Consider the following 15,959-nt stretch of genomic DNA (forward strand, 5'->3'; position numbering starts at 1 on the left):
CATATGCACGATATAACAGTGCCCTTCAGAGACAGTGGTCTAAACCACTGTGCTAAAAGGCCTATTAACCGGCGGTTAAGCGTAACCATTGGTCGCTGGTTAAATACCCAACCCATCCAACTCTAACCAAACTGTCTTGTCACTTCGTGACAGGTTGTCACAAGGACCAACTAACCAGCATTGGCTCGATATAACAGTGCCCATTGTGACAGTGATGTTAACCTGATTCGGGAGGAGAATGCTGAGCACAAGGCAACAACCTTGCGCTAAAACAACACTGTGACAAACAGGCCTATTTATTGGCGGTTAACCCTACCGCCAATCACTGGTTAAATACCCTTCCCTGACTTTCACTCGACTTGTCACACGCTTTGTGACATTATGCACCCTCTTGGGCCTCCACACTGGGAAGGGTACAATAGACCAAAAACTTACTCCGAGAGGGAGGTTTTCCAAGTAGGGCCTGGGTTACCCCCGGCGCCGTCCGGGGAGTCGAACCCAGGATCCTACCTGTAACCGCCGGATAATCTGTCACAAGGACCAACTAACCAGCATTGGCTCGATATAACAGTGCCCAATGTGACAGTGATGTTAACCACTGTGACAAAAAGGCCTCTTAATCGGCGGCTAACCCTACCACCAATCATTGGTTAAACACCCTTCCCCGACTTTCGCTCGACTTGTCACACGCTTTGTGACAACGGTTGGCTTGGTAAGACTGATAGCAGCAGCCCAGAATGGACCAATCATAGAGTTCAAAGTACCTTCGTTTGTTGTATTGGATTGTGCACGTTTTGACTTGTGCTTTCAAATCCTTCGCCTTCCCCTTTGATCCCTTTGATTTCCGTTTCTGTTCATTCCTGATCCTCTTCCTACATTCCTTCTTAAGATGTCCCTTCTTATGACAATAGTGACACTCTGCTGTCTTGATCCAATCCCTATTTGCATGTGTATGTGTATGCGTATGCGCATGATCCGCACTTGTATTATTGATCTGAGCAGACACTGTAGGGGTAGTGAGTTGTGCACAATCTGCGACTCTGACTTGATTCAAGCGTCAAAGTTTGGCCCACGTCTTTGAAGTTGTAGGGAGATTAATGTAGAGAGATCACATGACTTTGAAGTCGCTGTGAGGCAGCAAATCAAGGAGCCAAAGCGCACAAGTATCAACTGAGAAGTTGCATCATGACTCTTCAGCCTCCAGCCAGAGTAGGTTAAACTTCTGTAGGTGATGTGTCATATCTGTAGGATTCAACTCAAGCATGAGCATTTGTAGCTTGCGTTTGACGTCCGTACAATGTTTGGGCGTCTGTAGTTGCATATCTGTTGCAAGGAATGTTGTCACGAACCATGTCGTAACATCCCTGACAACCACCATCATCAACCCTCCTTTCACCATCACCGAACCCCTATCCATCGCCAACCACCACAACCCCAAACCACTGAGACCGACTACGACAAAGTTACGAGAACCTAGGGAGCATTTGTCACAACAACCCCGCCTGGCAGAGAACTACGGCGAAGTTAGGAGATGAAGACCGAGGGAGACAGAACAGAGTGGAGGAAGTTCGGCGAAGTTAGTCAAAGTGAGCGGAGTAGGATATCTGGAATATGGCGAGGTATGGTGAAGTTGAACGAAGGGGACTGAGCGCAAGGCTGTGCAGGAGTTGTGGGATGTTATATTAGCAGAGGAGAGAAGTATAGATAGTTTACAGATCGCTGAACTTCTTCAGCGATCCTTGATTGTTGTCTGCCGCGAGAGATATATTCAGTAGCTACAACCTTTGAGTTAGGGAGAGCCACCACCCAGCAGTTCGACATACCACGGCAAAGTTAGCCGCAGTTCAACAACGATCATCTTCTTGTTTACCACTCGATGTATCACTACGGCGTAGTTAGCCGTAGTTCCCTGACGAGTACCCTGTCTCAGCGAGACATCAACACCCCAAGACGACATAGTTAGCCAAGGTTTGTCGACCGTTGGTCAGTAGAGAAGAAGAACCGACGTTTGTGACAAATGTCCACATTCCGTATGCGGCTTGAATGCTTTGTAGATAAATGAGCAAAACATTTGACTTTGCTCATGATTGCACCTTGAGCACAAAGTTCGCATTTACGCCACAATTCCCAGCGCTCTTTGTCATCTGAATCAAGTAAGGTGTGGGTGATAGTCTCCTTGGCTGTAGGTACAACTGAGCCCTCAAACCGTACAAGCAATTGTAGGTTGACGGTAAGGTGTCACGCCTGCGGGTAGACTGCGGTAGCAAAGGACTGCCTTGGGAACTGAGGGGTTTTGTCATGGTCCTGTCCTTGACAGATCTCTAAAGATCACAGACAGGTGGACTGCAACTATATAGTTAGCTTGAACAACGACGGTTAGTATGTTGTTCGTGAACTTGTGATGTGGTCGGACGGCTAAAGTGACTTGCGAAGGATCCGAACAAGTCGAGATGACAACAAGAGTGTGTGATATGACGTGGACAGGGGTTTTGTTGATGGAAGGCGTCTTAAAGATGAGTATATGTCAAGAAGAGAGATCTTTGTGAAGTGGCAAATAATATTTTGATCCTTGAGAAAAAGAAAACTACAAAGTAGATATGTGCTCCTTTTATACCTTTCAGAGGGATTGAGAATGAGCTTTTCAATGAGTCGACTCATTGACTCATCCTTGTCTCGTCTCTCCTTTTCCCCTCTAACCTCATTTTCTCATTGCGTCTCAATAAGTATCAAGGAGTCTCAATGAGTATCAATGAGTCTCAATGAGTCTCAATGAGTATCAATGAGTCTTCAGGGTAACTCAATGAGTTTTGATGAGTCGTGACAGGTTTAGTCTCTGGCTCGTGGACCTTAGTGACTGCCTTGAATACTGAGGGTTTGAGAGGTTGGGTTAGAACCAACTGAGTGACTCATCAAACAAGGGGATGGGGATTGAGAAGATATCTTGCTGAAGAAGAAACTACAGCACTAGATAGGGTTTAAATACTAAAATCAGCCTTTTCCAAGAGGCTTGTGCAGACCTGCGGAATACGAGCGTTGTCACAAGGCTGGTTCTTCGTTAACTCCTTAGGACCGACGGCCAATAACTTTGTGGGATTTGACCTTTGACAATCCTGGCCTTCGAGTTATGACTAGATGATAATAACTTCTGGGTGTAATAACTTTGTGCTTTACTAACTTCTACTACTAAGACAACAACCAGAGATCGTCAAAGATCTCTGGGAACTTCAGCCCTTAAGTACTTTGTCTTTCCCTAACTTCTTCAACGCAGAACTTCGTTCAACCCGGAGTCCCGAGCTTCGTACCTCACGAACTTCGTCCCCGACGAAGTTTGTGCCTCCCTAACTTCATACCTCCCTAACCTCGTCTCTCCCTAACCTCGTATCTCCCTAACCTCGTATCTCCTTCACTTCCTACATGACTAACTTCGTCTTCGACGAAGCTAGCCTCCTAATACCCTCGTGGGTGATGAAGTTCATGAGAACTAGATCGTTGATGGCAAACTGATGTCCAAAGGAACCTTGTTGATGGGAAAAGATGATGTCACATGGTGCCGCGTGACAAGCGTCCTGAACCGTCCTGCCCTGTCCTGCATGCATTCCCATGCATCCCACCGATTACCACTGATATCCTACAATGCCATATCTGTGTTTACCTACGTCCTACTATAATACCCTACGTGATGTGCCGTAAGTCTGTGACTTTGTCGAAGGTGGTCGATGGGGAACTATGAGGAACATAGAAGAGCGGCAAGAACAAGAGACTGAGAGATTATGCCTTACAAGGCATCCAAACAGAGGAAAGAGAAAGTAGAGATGTACTTGGGGCATATGCCTTCCAGGCATGAGAGCACAGGAAAGATAGTCTTGGGGTTGATGTCACGGTCGTTGTTTCTTCTTCTCTACTGACCGACGGTTGACAAACCTTGGCTAACTATGTTGTAGTGGGGCGTCGATGTCTCACTAGGACAGGGTACTCGTCAGGGGAACCACGTCTGACTTCGCCGTAGTTCTCCGCTAGGCAGGGTCAATTGTGACAAATACCCTCTAGGTTCTTGCAGCTTTGCCGTAGTTGGTCTCAGTGGTCCGGGTGGTGGTTGGTGATGGGTAGTGGTTTGGTGATGGTGAAAGGAGGGTCGGTGATGGTTGTTGTCAGGGATGTTGCGACGTGGTTCGTGACAGTTGATGCCTGATAGGCTTGAGAGCAGAGGAAGATATCAGAGTGGAGGTGTCACAGACCATGACTAACCAGCATCCGGCTGTATAACAGTGCCCAACGGAACAGTGATACTAACCACTGCGACGAAAAGGCCTATCAACCGGCGATATCTACAATCGCCGATTGCTGGTTAAATACCCAATCCATCCTAAACCGTGACCAAACCGTGACTAAACTTAACTGGGTAACAACATAACCTTCCTCATGTCACGACAACTTGTGACAGGAGGTTTGAACTTGTCATTATGACAAGTCATGATTTGATATTGTCATTCATGACATAAGGTTCAACATTTGTACCATCAATTGTCCTAAGACATCCATGGATAAGGAAATAGTTTTCAATGGCAAGTCTCCAAGCAGTAGTTGCTTTGACTCAATAGTATGGGTACGGATTCAAGACCTATTGTAGTGGAACGATTGTGTGACGTCCTGCTTCAATTTCAGCGTATGAATCGTATTATAACAATAGACTCTCATAAAGGACTTATTGTATGCAAGATGTGCACCAGAGGCCTCTACTGTGCACACCACCAGCACGGACTGGTTTTTATACGTCTACGAGTGTCACGAACCATGTCGTGACACCCCTGACAACTACCATCACCGACCCTCCTTTCACCATCACCGAACCACTATCCACCATCACCCCGAACCACTGAGACCAACTACTGCGAAGTTACGAGAACCTAGGGGTTATTTGTCACGACAACCCCGCCTAACGGAGAACTACGGCGAAGTTAGGGGAAGGAAACCGAGGGAGAATGGAGTAGGGGAAGTTAAGCGAAGTTAGTCGAAGTAGGCGGAGTAGGATATCACGGATATGGCGAGGTACGGCGAAGTTGAGCGAAGAGGACTGAGCGCGAGGCTGTGCAGAGGTTGAGGGACATTCTATGAGAAGAGAGGAGAAGTATAGATAGTTTACAGATTGCTGAACTTCTTCAGCGATCCTTGATTGTTGTCAGTAGTGAAAGACATAGAGATAGCTATATACAATCAAGATACATCGCCATCAGTAGAACAAAACCCCCGTTAGAGTAACTACGCCAAAGTACGCCGTAGTTACACTCCTTTCGACGTCTGCACCCTCCAGGTTGGGTGAGACATTGACTTAGAAGCGTCAAGTTAGCCAAGGTTCGTCGACCGTCGGTCTGCTAGAAGATAGTTGTTCGACAGCCGTGATAGTATCAAGGATCGCTCTTACCGACGACCCGTGCGAACCTCGGAGAAGTACGAAGATATTATGGAACCAGAAAGGAGAATTACGCGAGGGATGAGTAGGGATGGAGACAGTATGGAGGAGAACGAGAGGAGAGCATTGGAGGAGCTTAGCAGAGCAATGGGGCAGGACCTTGGGGTGGAAGATAGTGTGGGGTGATCAATTCAAGGAGATGAGTTCGTTCCACCAGTACCTTCCAATCCTCCTACCCCTGCGGGTAATACTCTCCCACCTGTAGGATCCCCAGTTGGATCGGATCAAACCCCACGGCCAGAAAACACTGGAAGTGGGACGAACTTCGGAGAAGAAGGGACACAAGGGGTGGTGTTGGCCTTGATGCAGATGGTGGCGAATATGAACAAAGACATGATGGAGGAGAGAAGGCGTAGGGAGGAATGGGAACAGAGAAGAGAAAGGGATACAGTGGGCGGGATTGCAGAAGGGATATCAGAAGGGGTGAGGTACGCCATGGGACGGCAAACTTCGGCGACCCCAAGCGTAGCTGGAGAACAACGGAAGGGAATAAAGTTGCCTAACCCAGACCTCTGGAGAGGAGACCGGAATAAGTTAACCGCTTTTCTGTCTGAGTGCGACGTACACTTCGAATTAAACTCTCACCTTTTCCCCGACGACACTAAGAAAGTCTTTTTCATGATCTCTCATTTGCGCGAAACACCTCTTCTTGCTGTTCAACCCGACCTATCTAAAAGGCCTCTCCCGGAATACCTCACGACACACAACCAATTCGTTAAGTATCTCAAGACAAATTTCGGTGACCCTGATGAGGAAGGGACTGCAGCGCGACAGCTCAATGATCTTAAGCAAACTGGGTCTGCTTCGGACTACTTCTCCGCCTTTCAGCGACATGTTGCGATACTCAAGTGGTCTGACGACGGAAATCTAGTTGATCGAGCCAAGAAAGGTTTGAAATCACACCTCCTAGATGAAATTGCAAGACACGGTAGATCGTTTGGGACTGTGAAAGAGCTATTGGAGTTTGTTACTCCCTTGGACAACCGCCTGTGGAGGAGGCAAGTAGAGAAGGAGGCACAGAGGAAGAGGGAAGGAGGGATGAGGACAACGACAGTGGTGGAGAGCCAGAGGACGGAGAAGAAAGAAGAGAAGAACAGGGAAAAGGGGCAACCTTCGACGCAGGGTGGTGTCCAAACAACTATGATGTTGACGGTAGTAAGGAGTGCGCCGCCGAACATCGACGAAGTTCGCCAAAGATGGCCTAGGCCGAGTTTCGATCTGAGGGAGACAAGGAGAAAAGAGGGGAAGTGTACGGAATGTGGTGAAACAGGACATTGGCTGAAGGAATGTCCTGTAAGGGAGGCAAAGGTTAAGGTTGGGCTGTTGCCTCCCTGGGGGGAGAAGTTCGGAGAACGTGGTGGAGGATCGGGAGGGAACGCAGTACCTCTTGGACATAGGAGGAACTTGAATGTGGTTGGAGGAGAAGTAGATTTGGAAGAGGACCAGGGAAAAGAAGAGGACCTGTCACAGTAGGCGAGGCTTGGCCGGTCCGCCATATTCTCTCGGCCACCATTCCCAAACCTATAAAAGAGACACAGCTGATGGAGCCAGAGGATTGTGAATACAAAAATACACCACTGAGTACCCCTTGTTCATGCAATGTCGATAACCATCTCCTCATCCTTTCCACTTCTAGAGATCAACCTAAATCGCACATTTTCATTAATGGAATGAAGCTAACTACGCTCTGGGACACTGGGGCTACTTGTTCATATATAAGTCCTAGGGCAGCGGCGAAGATAGGCGCAGAAAGGAGACAATACCTGGTGAGCGTACCCGTTCACATGTTTGATGGCTCGGTTAGTGTTGCTGGACCTATCACCGAGTTTGTCGAAGTCGGTTTTAGTTTGACGAAGGACGCCAAAGTGCGATCTGTTTGTCTCGATGTAACAACGCTCTGCGATGCAGATGTTGTGATAGGGTGGGACTGGATGAGGAAGGAAGGGGTTGTTCTTGATGGAAGAGACAACTCGGTGAAATTCCCCATCCCAAGCCCACCAAGTGCGGCGAAGTTAGCGGCCATAGGGCTGCCAACTCCGACAGACGCGATAGATCTCCGAGACAAAGATGACCAGGATGAACTGAGTCCGGAGGAACAGGAGGAATTGTATCAGGTGGTTCCTGAACAATATCACTCCTTCATTGACGTGTTTAACCCAAAGAAGGGAGGTGAAGAGTTACCTCCCTCAAGGGAATATGATCTGGAGTTTGATCTTAAGGAGGGGGCGAACCTGAAGGTTGCTCCACTCTACTCACTCGGAGAAGATCAGAGAAGTGCGCTGAGAGACATCCTAGATCGCCAAATATCGGCCGGAAGAATTCGACCCAGTAATTCGCCCTACGGATCACCGATGTTCTTGGTACCAAAGAAAGCAAAAGGTCAATGGCGGATGGTCATTGACTACCGAAAGATAAACGAGGCAACGGTACCCGACGCCTATCCACTGCCTCTGATCGGCCAGATAACCGAAGAGCTGGGAAAGGCGAGGTATTTCAGCAAGTTAGATCTGATTGGGGCTTATCAGCTCCTACGAGTAAAGGAAGGACACGAACACTTGACAGCATTCAGAACCCAGTACGGTATGTTCGAGTCTCTTGTTGTCCGAGATGGTCTACGAAATGCTCCTGCTGTGTTCCAGCACTTCTTGAATGAAAGTTTTCGAGAGCTGTTGGGAAAGGGAGTAGTTGTCTACATAGACGATATACTCATTGTCATGAATCAAGAATCATGACCTAGTATCGTTATGGACTTAGAATTAGTGACTCATGATTAATTAGGAATTGATAAGTAATTAAGGAACTGCAATACAAACTGTAGTGCAGAATGTAGTGCAAACTGTATTACAGATATTGTGGACCAACTGTAGGACAGTTGGTAGAACCAAGTCTTGTCTGCAGTGCCATTGTACTACAGATGGTAACTAGTCAACAAGTATATAAACCCATAGTTTCAGTATCTTCTTCAGCAATGAATCTCCTTTTTCTCTTTTATCTTTTCTAACCTTTTCTCGATCATCCCCCTGGGTAAGAGAGAAAGAGACGTCACTCAGTTGGTTCTAACCCAACACTCTCATTCCTATCGCAGTCATTCCGTCTGACAAGCCAGAGACTAACCCTTTCAGTATCCAAGGCAGTCCCTTTGTTATCGCAGTCTAACCGTAGGCGTGACAGTATTCATTGCTCAACACTCTTTAGTCCTTGCTCGTCATCTCGACCACTCTTGTAATCATCATTGATAAACTCAAGGTCACTCAAGGTCTTTGACACCTCCAAGGAAACTCTCGAACCATCAAAGGCAATACTCTCGACATCAATTCAAGGAAATAACTTTCAATTCATTCAAGGAATAACTCTCAAGCTATCTAAGGAAAAACTCTCAACCCATTCAAGGACAAAACTCTGGAAAAACTATACTAGTCTAAGGCTTTCTATTTCTTTTCTTCCTACCCTAAAATATAATACAAATTCAAAACATAATAATCCATTAAATAAAATAAAAACATTTACTGATACACAGATTTCAACACAATGGCGGAAAACATCAACAACACCCAGCTCACCGCTGAACAAGCTTTTCAAGCTCAACATGACATGATCCTCCAACTTCAAGCCCAAATTGACGCTCTCCAAGCCTCTTCTAATAACATTAGGCCTGAGCATATCAAGGAACCTAAGATCTCTCATCCACTTCCTTTCACAGGACGTAAGGATCAGACTTTAGAATTCTTGGCTAAGTGCAATATGGTCTTTGCTGTTCAACCTCGAACCTACTCTACAGACACAACTCGTATTGCTTTTGCCACCAACCTTCTCAAGGATGAAGCTTATCGCTGGGTTCTCCCTTATTTGGGGATGGACGCAGCAGATCAACCTACTTGGCTTCATGTGTGGGATGACTTTCAAATTGAATTTAAGAAATATTTTGGAGACTCAAACCTTATGGAAACTTCTCGATACAAACTTCGCAACCTTCGTCAGACAGGCTCAGCTAGTGTCTATGCTACTGAGTTTCAGCGTCATGCTGCCTATGTCCATTGGAATGACGACACCAAGAAACAAAACTTCTTTGATGGACTTAAGGATGATGTCAAGGATCGACTTCTTGCCCCAAGCAAGTTTAAGGATTATGAGACTTTAGTCTCTTCAGCTATTGAATATGACGACCTACTTTATCAAAGGCGACGCTCCAACAACAATTCTCGTACACAATCAAACATCAACCAACGCTTTAACAACAACAATATTACTCCTCCTTCCAACACCTTCACCAACAACAACACACGGACCACCTTTACCCCCAAGTACAACAACACTTTTACTCCTCGTACCACCTCAACCTCAACCTTTACTCCAACTTCTATGGAAATTGACGCGACTCAAACACATCAAACTTATGGTCCTCTCACCCCAGCAGAGCGTGAACATCGAATGAAGAACAACCTCTGTAACTATTGTGGGAAACCAGGACACAAGGCTTATGAATGTCGTGCTGCTCAACGCCGTCGTCAAATCAAGACTCAAGTCAACGCTACTACTACTGTAGACACCAAGGCAAAAAACTCTCAGCCCCAGGCTTAGGCGTGCCCCCACCTCTGGGGCTCTCTAAAGGGCACAACACGGTATCAACAAATCAACTTTGGATCACGGCAACATCGCTACTACCCTCTACAATAATTCCTGAATCACCCAAGGATCACCTCTGTCTTCCCATTACTCTCATGTTTGGGAACTCTCGTTACAACACTAAGGCTATGATAGATTCTGGAGCAACTGCCAGTTTCATCAATTCAGCCTTCCTCGACACAACAAATATCTCAAGGCAACCCAAGGACACACCCCTCGAAGTATCAGTCATTGACGGAAGACCTATTGCATCTGGCGCCATCACACATCACTCCGCTCCCATTCATTTGTGCCTTCCTGGTCATGAGGAAATAATCTCCCTTGACATCACATCACTTGGCACCTATCCCGTCATCTTAGGACTCCCATGGCTCTCTCGACACAACCCAAGCATTGATTGGTCCCGTCAGACCATCAAGTTCAATTCCCAGTATTGCCTGGAGCAATGCAACAGGTATGACAAACCTGTGGGAAGAGATTCTGCTCTTCAGTACCCTCGTAATTCAAGGAACATCTCGAGCTCAGGTAACTTGCCCAGCAAGAAAGCTGCAAGTACGCCATCAACCAACAAAGGAAACATCAACAAAGGAAATATCAACAACTCTCGTAAATCAAGGACAAACACAAACATCACTACGTCACTCTCGCTACCCTCAACACTTCAGGCTCTTGTCAAGATATCTCTTGTCAGTGCAGCATCCTTCCGCTCTGCCATGAAGAGCGCAGAAATTTATGGAATCACTACCTCAGGTCAAGTCTCAAGCCTCATTGATCCTCATCCAGCTGAGGATGATGACGATGATGACTCTCCCGCAGACATTCAGAAACTCAAGGAAATTATCCCCGCAGACTTCCATTCTCATTTGGAAGTATTTAGTAAATCCAAATCCGACAAGCTCCCAGAACATGGACCATATGATCATGCCATAACACTTGAAGGCAATGCGCAGCCTAAGTTTGGCCCAATCTATAGTCTTTCTGAAGTAGAGTTAAAGGCTTTGGATGAATATCTCAAGGAAAACCTCAAGAAAGGATTTATACAACCAAGTTCAAGCCCCGCTGGATCACCTATACTCTTTGTCAAAAAACCTGATGGAACTCTCCGCCTATGTGTGGACTATCGACAACTCAACAGTATCACTCGCAAAAATCGCTACCCACTCCCGTTAATTCAAGAATCCCTTGATCGACTCAAAGGTGCTTCATGGTTCAGCAAGATTGACTTGCGTGCTGCCTACAATCAAGTCCGCATTGCCAAAGGCAATGAATGGAAGACAGCATTCCGCACCCGTTATGGACACTATGAATATCTTGTGATGCCTTTTGGTCTCACAAATGCCCCAGCCTCTTTCCAGAATCTCATCAATGACGTTCTTAGAGACTTTTTGGATATCTTTGTCATTGTCTATTTGGATGATATTTTAGTCTTTAGTAAAACAAAGGAGGAACATATTACCCACGTCAAGAAAGTTCTGGAACGACTTCAACAACATCAATTGTGGGCAAAGGCAGAAAAGTGTACCTTCTTCAAACATGAGGTTGATTTCCTAGGCTACCTTGTCTCAGACAAAGGTGTCAGAATGGACCCTCATAAAGTAGAAGCTGTTACAAACTGGCCCCCACCAAAATCAGTTCATGATGTTCAAGTCTTCCTTGGCTTTGCCAACTTCTACCGTCGCTTCATCGAGGCATACTCCAAGGTCACGGCACCCCTCACTCAACTCCTTCGCAAAGAAGTCAAGTTTGATTGGGGTGAAACTCAACAAAACGCATTCGACACTCTAAAAAAATCATTCACCACTGCCCCTATACTTCAACACTTCCAACCCAGTAAATCTATCGTTGTGGAGACAGACGCATCTGACTTTGCTATTGCAGGAGTGCTCTCCCATTCAGACAACAATCAACTCAATCCCATTGCTTTCTACTCTCGAAAACTTCAACCTGCAGAACTCAACTATGAGATTTATGACAAAGAAATGCTTGCTATAGTGGAAGCATTCAAACATTGGCGACCATACCTTGAAGGAACTAAGGAGATCACTGTATACACAGACCACAAGAACCTCGAATACTTCACAACATCTAAGGTGCTCAACAGACGACAAGCTCGTTGGGCAGAACTCCTTGCAAACTTCAACTTCAAAATTCACTACCGACCTGGAACAAAGATGGGTAAACCAGATGCCCTGACCAGGAGGTCAGACCTTCAAGGGGGGAGTAGAGCTGCAGACGCACCTCCACACACACTCCTTAAACCGGGACAATTTGTCATTGGTGCCCTCATTCCTCCAGACACTCCCAATGCACCCCCAAGCTCAGATATTATTGCTAGAATAAAGCAACTTCAGCCTGAGGATCCCATCCTCCAAGAGCTTTTGCCTTACCTGCAATCTCCCGCTACTCCCGTACCCCAAGGACTTCAGGGAAAACTTAAGAATTTCAGTACAAAGGATGACATTATCTATTACAACAACAAGATTTACCTCCCCAGCAGCAAGGAACTCAAAATTGATTTACTTCAACAGTGTCATAATTCCCCTACCTCGGGACACTATGGACAACATAAAACATACCAACTCCTCTCTCGACACTATTTCTTCCCAGGCATGAGACAATTTACCAACACCTATGTTGATGGATGTCACACATGTGCACGTAACAAAATCCCTCGACATAAACCTTATGGACCACTCCAACCACTCCCCATTCCTTCACAACCCTGGCAGTCCATTTCTATGGATGCTATTGTCAAACTCCCAGTCTCAAACAACTTCGACTCCATCATGGTCTTTGTTGATCGCTTCACCAAACAAGCCCACTTCATCCCATTCAAGGAAGACGGCTTTGATGCACCCAACCTAGCTACCATGTTCAGACAAAATATTTGGAGACTTCATGGACTACCCAAGGATATTGTTTCAGATCGCGGATCAAGTCTTCCTCAACAGACGTAACATTCAAACCCTGCGACCCTCGCTCAAACTTGATCAAAGAATGCTTGGTCCCTTTAAAATCATTGAAGCCACATCATCTCCACTTGCATTCAAACTTGATCTACCACCCTCAATGAAAATACATCCCGTATTCCATGTCAACCTTCTTGAACCTATGCGTAAAGGTCACCCTGAACAACCTCAAGATCCTCCACCCCGCATTGAAGTTAATGGTCAAGAAGAATACATTGTCAATCACATACTTGACTCTCGTATCAGCACAGATAATGGATATGATTATCTGGTCAACTGGAAAGACTACTCTAGTGCTCATGATTCATGGGAACCCTGGGAAAACATTCATCACACCACCGCATATAAAACCTTCCGCAGAAAACACCACAAGGATCCTCAACACCATTTCCCTACAGTTAAAGCACATCAGAAAATCAAGGAACCTCAAACTCAAGACAACAACAAAAGATCTCAGCGTAGATCATCAAGGCTCAGAGGACTTCGCCCTTAGAGGGGGAGCTCCTGTCATGAATCAAGAATCATGACCTAGTATCGTTATGGACTTAGAATTAGTGACTCATGATTAATTAGGAATTGATAAGTAATTAAGGAACTGCAATACAAACTGTAGTGCAGAATGTAGTGCAAACTGTATTACAGATATTGTGGACCAACTGTAGGACAGTTGGTAGAACCAAGTCTTGTCTGCAGTGCCATTGTACTACAGATGGTAACTAGTCAACAAGTATATAAACCCATAGTTTCAGTATCTTCTTCAGCAATGAATCTCCTTTTTCTCTTTTATCTTTTCTAACCTTTTCTCGATCATCCCCCTGGGTAAGAGAGAAAGAGACGTCACTCAGTTGGTTCTAACCCAACACTCTCATTCCTATCGCAGTCATTCCGTCTGACAAGCCAGAGACTAACCCTTTCAGTATCCAAGGCAGTCCCTTTGTTATCGCAGTCTAACCGCAGGCGTGACACTCATCCTATGGTCAAACGTTGGAAGAATTGAGAGGAACTACGGCGAAGGTATTCGAAGTGCTTCGAAGGTCGAATTTGTTCGTAAAAGCTAGTAAGTGCGAGTTTGAGAGGGATTCGGTGGTCTTCCTGGGGTTTGTGGTCTCACGGGAGGGAGTTTCCAGTAATCCGGAATATATCGATGCTGTCGTATCTTTTCCCCGTCCTAAGAACTTGCGAGAGAGCAGAGGATTTATGGGAGTTGTCAGCTATTATCGGCGTTTCGTCCCCAACTTCTCCAGGATTGCTAAACCGATCAATGATCTCACCAGGAAGGATGTACCGTTTGTTTGGGGAGTGGAACAAGAAAGGGCTTTTTAAGAATTGAAGGATAGAATGTGTAGGGCCCCAGTATTGGCTCACTTTGATCCTTCGCTGAAGACACTACTACAAACAGATGCGTCGTTCTTCGGCTGGGGCTTCATAATATCGCAGGTGAACGAGTTAGGACAAGAACATCCGGTAGCTATCGAGTCAGGAGCGTTTCAAGCGGTGCAGTTAAATTATACGGTAGGCGAGAAGGAACTACTAGCTATCGTTGAGGCTTTTAGAAGAAGGAGACACTTACTGTTACAGGTAGAGACTACAGTTCTCACGGACCACTTGAACTTGACATACTGGATGGAACCGAAGCAGTTAAGCCCGAGGCAGGGCAGGTGGGTCAAAGAGCTTTCTAACTTTAGGTTTAAGATGGTGTATCGACCTGGGAAACAAGCTACGCTGCCGGAAGGGCTCTCGAGAAGAGCAGACTACCACTCTGGAAAAGGAAGTACTATGGTGCAAGAGAGCAACCTTATTCAAGGATTGCCGAAGTTCAACGAACTTGACGGCACTAGCTCTGGGTTACAACACCTGCTTCGGGCCCTACAAGGGACAAAGGAAGTACGAGAGAACGACCTTATTGACCCTATGGATTTGATAGTTGGAATACACGACGACAAAGAGGTGGAGGAGGTTAGAGAAGAGTTATTGGGAGTAATCTGTACTGAGTGCTCCCACCCGACATGTCATGATAACATACAGGAACCAGAGTCGGTCGCCGAATTACGCCGTAGTTCGCGGTCTCCCTTAATACTTCGTGGGGGATGGAAATCAAGGGGGTTCCTCACGTTCGATGACCGTACTTATGTGCCGAACTACGCCGATGCTCGGCTAAAGATCATGAAGATGCGACATGACTCGGCTTTAGCTGGTCACCCAGGTTCAGCAAAGACCCTCGAACTAGTCCTGAGGGATTACGTTTGGGTTGGAGTAAGGAAGGATGTCGAAGACTATATCGCTGGATGTGTGGTATGTCAGAGAGCGAAGACTAACAGGCAGAAACCTCATGGGGAGCTTAAACCACTGGAAGTGGCTACAAAACCTTGGTCCAGCATCTCGATGGATTTTATCGAGGAACTCCCGAATTCCCATGGGTTTAACTCCATCCTGGTAGTGGTGGACCGATTGACCAAATGGGCCATTTTTATCCCGACTACGACGAAGTTAACCGCAGCTGGCCTATCAGAGTTGATAATGGACTACGTGGTGGCTCAGCATGGGCTACCAGAGAACATAGTATCGGACAGGGGATCGAAGTTCACCTCGAAGTTCTGGAAGAACTTGACCGATAGTCTCAGGATAAGACTACACCTCTCTACTGCATATCATCCACAGACTGACGGACAGACCGAACGAACCAACCAGTCTTTAGAGCTGTATCTTCGAATCTTCACCTCCTATCAGCAGAATGACTGGTTGAAGTTACTCGCTCGAGCTAGCTTTGCTTACAACAACACCCAACATTCTGCGATAAACAAAACACCATTCTATGCAAACTATGGATATCATCCCCGTTGGGCTGAAGAGATCAAGGCAAGCGAGGTCGAAGTACCCGCTGCTACAGTGGTGGTGAAGGA

At 46.2% G+C, this 15,959-nt stretch overlaps 3 protein-coding genes across 3 annotated transcripts; 2 read left to right on the forward strand and 1 right to left on the reverse strand.

Moving 5' to 3' along the window:
- Window positions 1-99: 99 nt before the first annotated feature.
- On the reverse strand, window positions 100-1,957 carry TREMEDRAFT_60871 (uncharacterized protein; the record flags this gene model as incomplete). The annotated part of the gene is made up of 5 exons (XM_007003361.1): window positions 100-131; window positions 176-241; window positions 436-506; window positions 1,350-1,513; window positions 1,871-1,957. The coding sequence occupies 5 exons, from the start codon at window positions 1,955-1,957 to the stop codon at window positions 100-102; spliced, it is 420 nt and encodes a 139-aa protein (XP_007003423.1).
- Window positions 1,958-6,505: 4,548 nt separating this feature from the next.
- Window positions 6,506-6,940, forward strand: TREMEDRAFT_60872 (uncharacterized protein; the record flags this gene model as incomplete). The annotated part of the gene is made up of 1 exon (XM_007003362.1): window positions 6,506-6,940. The coding sequence occupies one exon, from the start codon at window positions 6,506-6,508 to the stop codon at window positions 6,938-6,940; it is 435 nt and encodes a 144-aa protein (XP_007003424.1).
- Window positions 6,941-7,251: 311 nt separating this feature from the next.
- TREMEDRAFT_60873 (uncharacterized protein) lies at window positions 7,252-8,116 on the forward strand (the record flags this gene model as incomplete). Its single annotated transcript, XM_007003363.1, has 3 exons — window positions 7,252-7,574; window positions 8,030-8,047; window positions 8,107-8,116. The coding sequence occupies 3 exons, from the start codon at window positions 7,252-7,254 to the stop codon at window positions 8,114-8,116; spliced, it is 351 nt and encodes a 116-aa protein (XP_007003425.1).
- Window positions 8,117-15,959: the final 7,843 nt, after the last annotated feature.

The sequence above is a fragment of the Tremella mesenterica genome (assembly GCF_000271645.1).
Source record: "Tremella mesenterica DSM 1558 unplaced genomic scaffold TREMEscaffold_3, whole genome shotgun sequence".
Taxonomy (NCBI): Eukaryota; Fungi; Basidiomycota; class Tremellomycetes; order Tremellales; family Tremellaceae; genus Tremella; species Tremella mesenterica.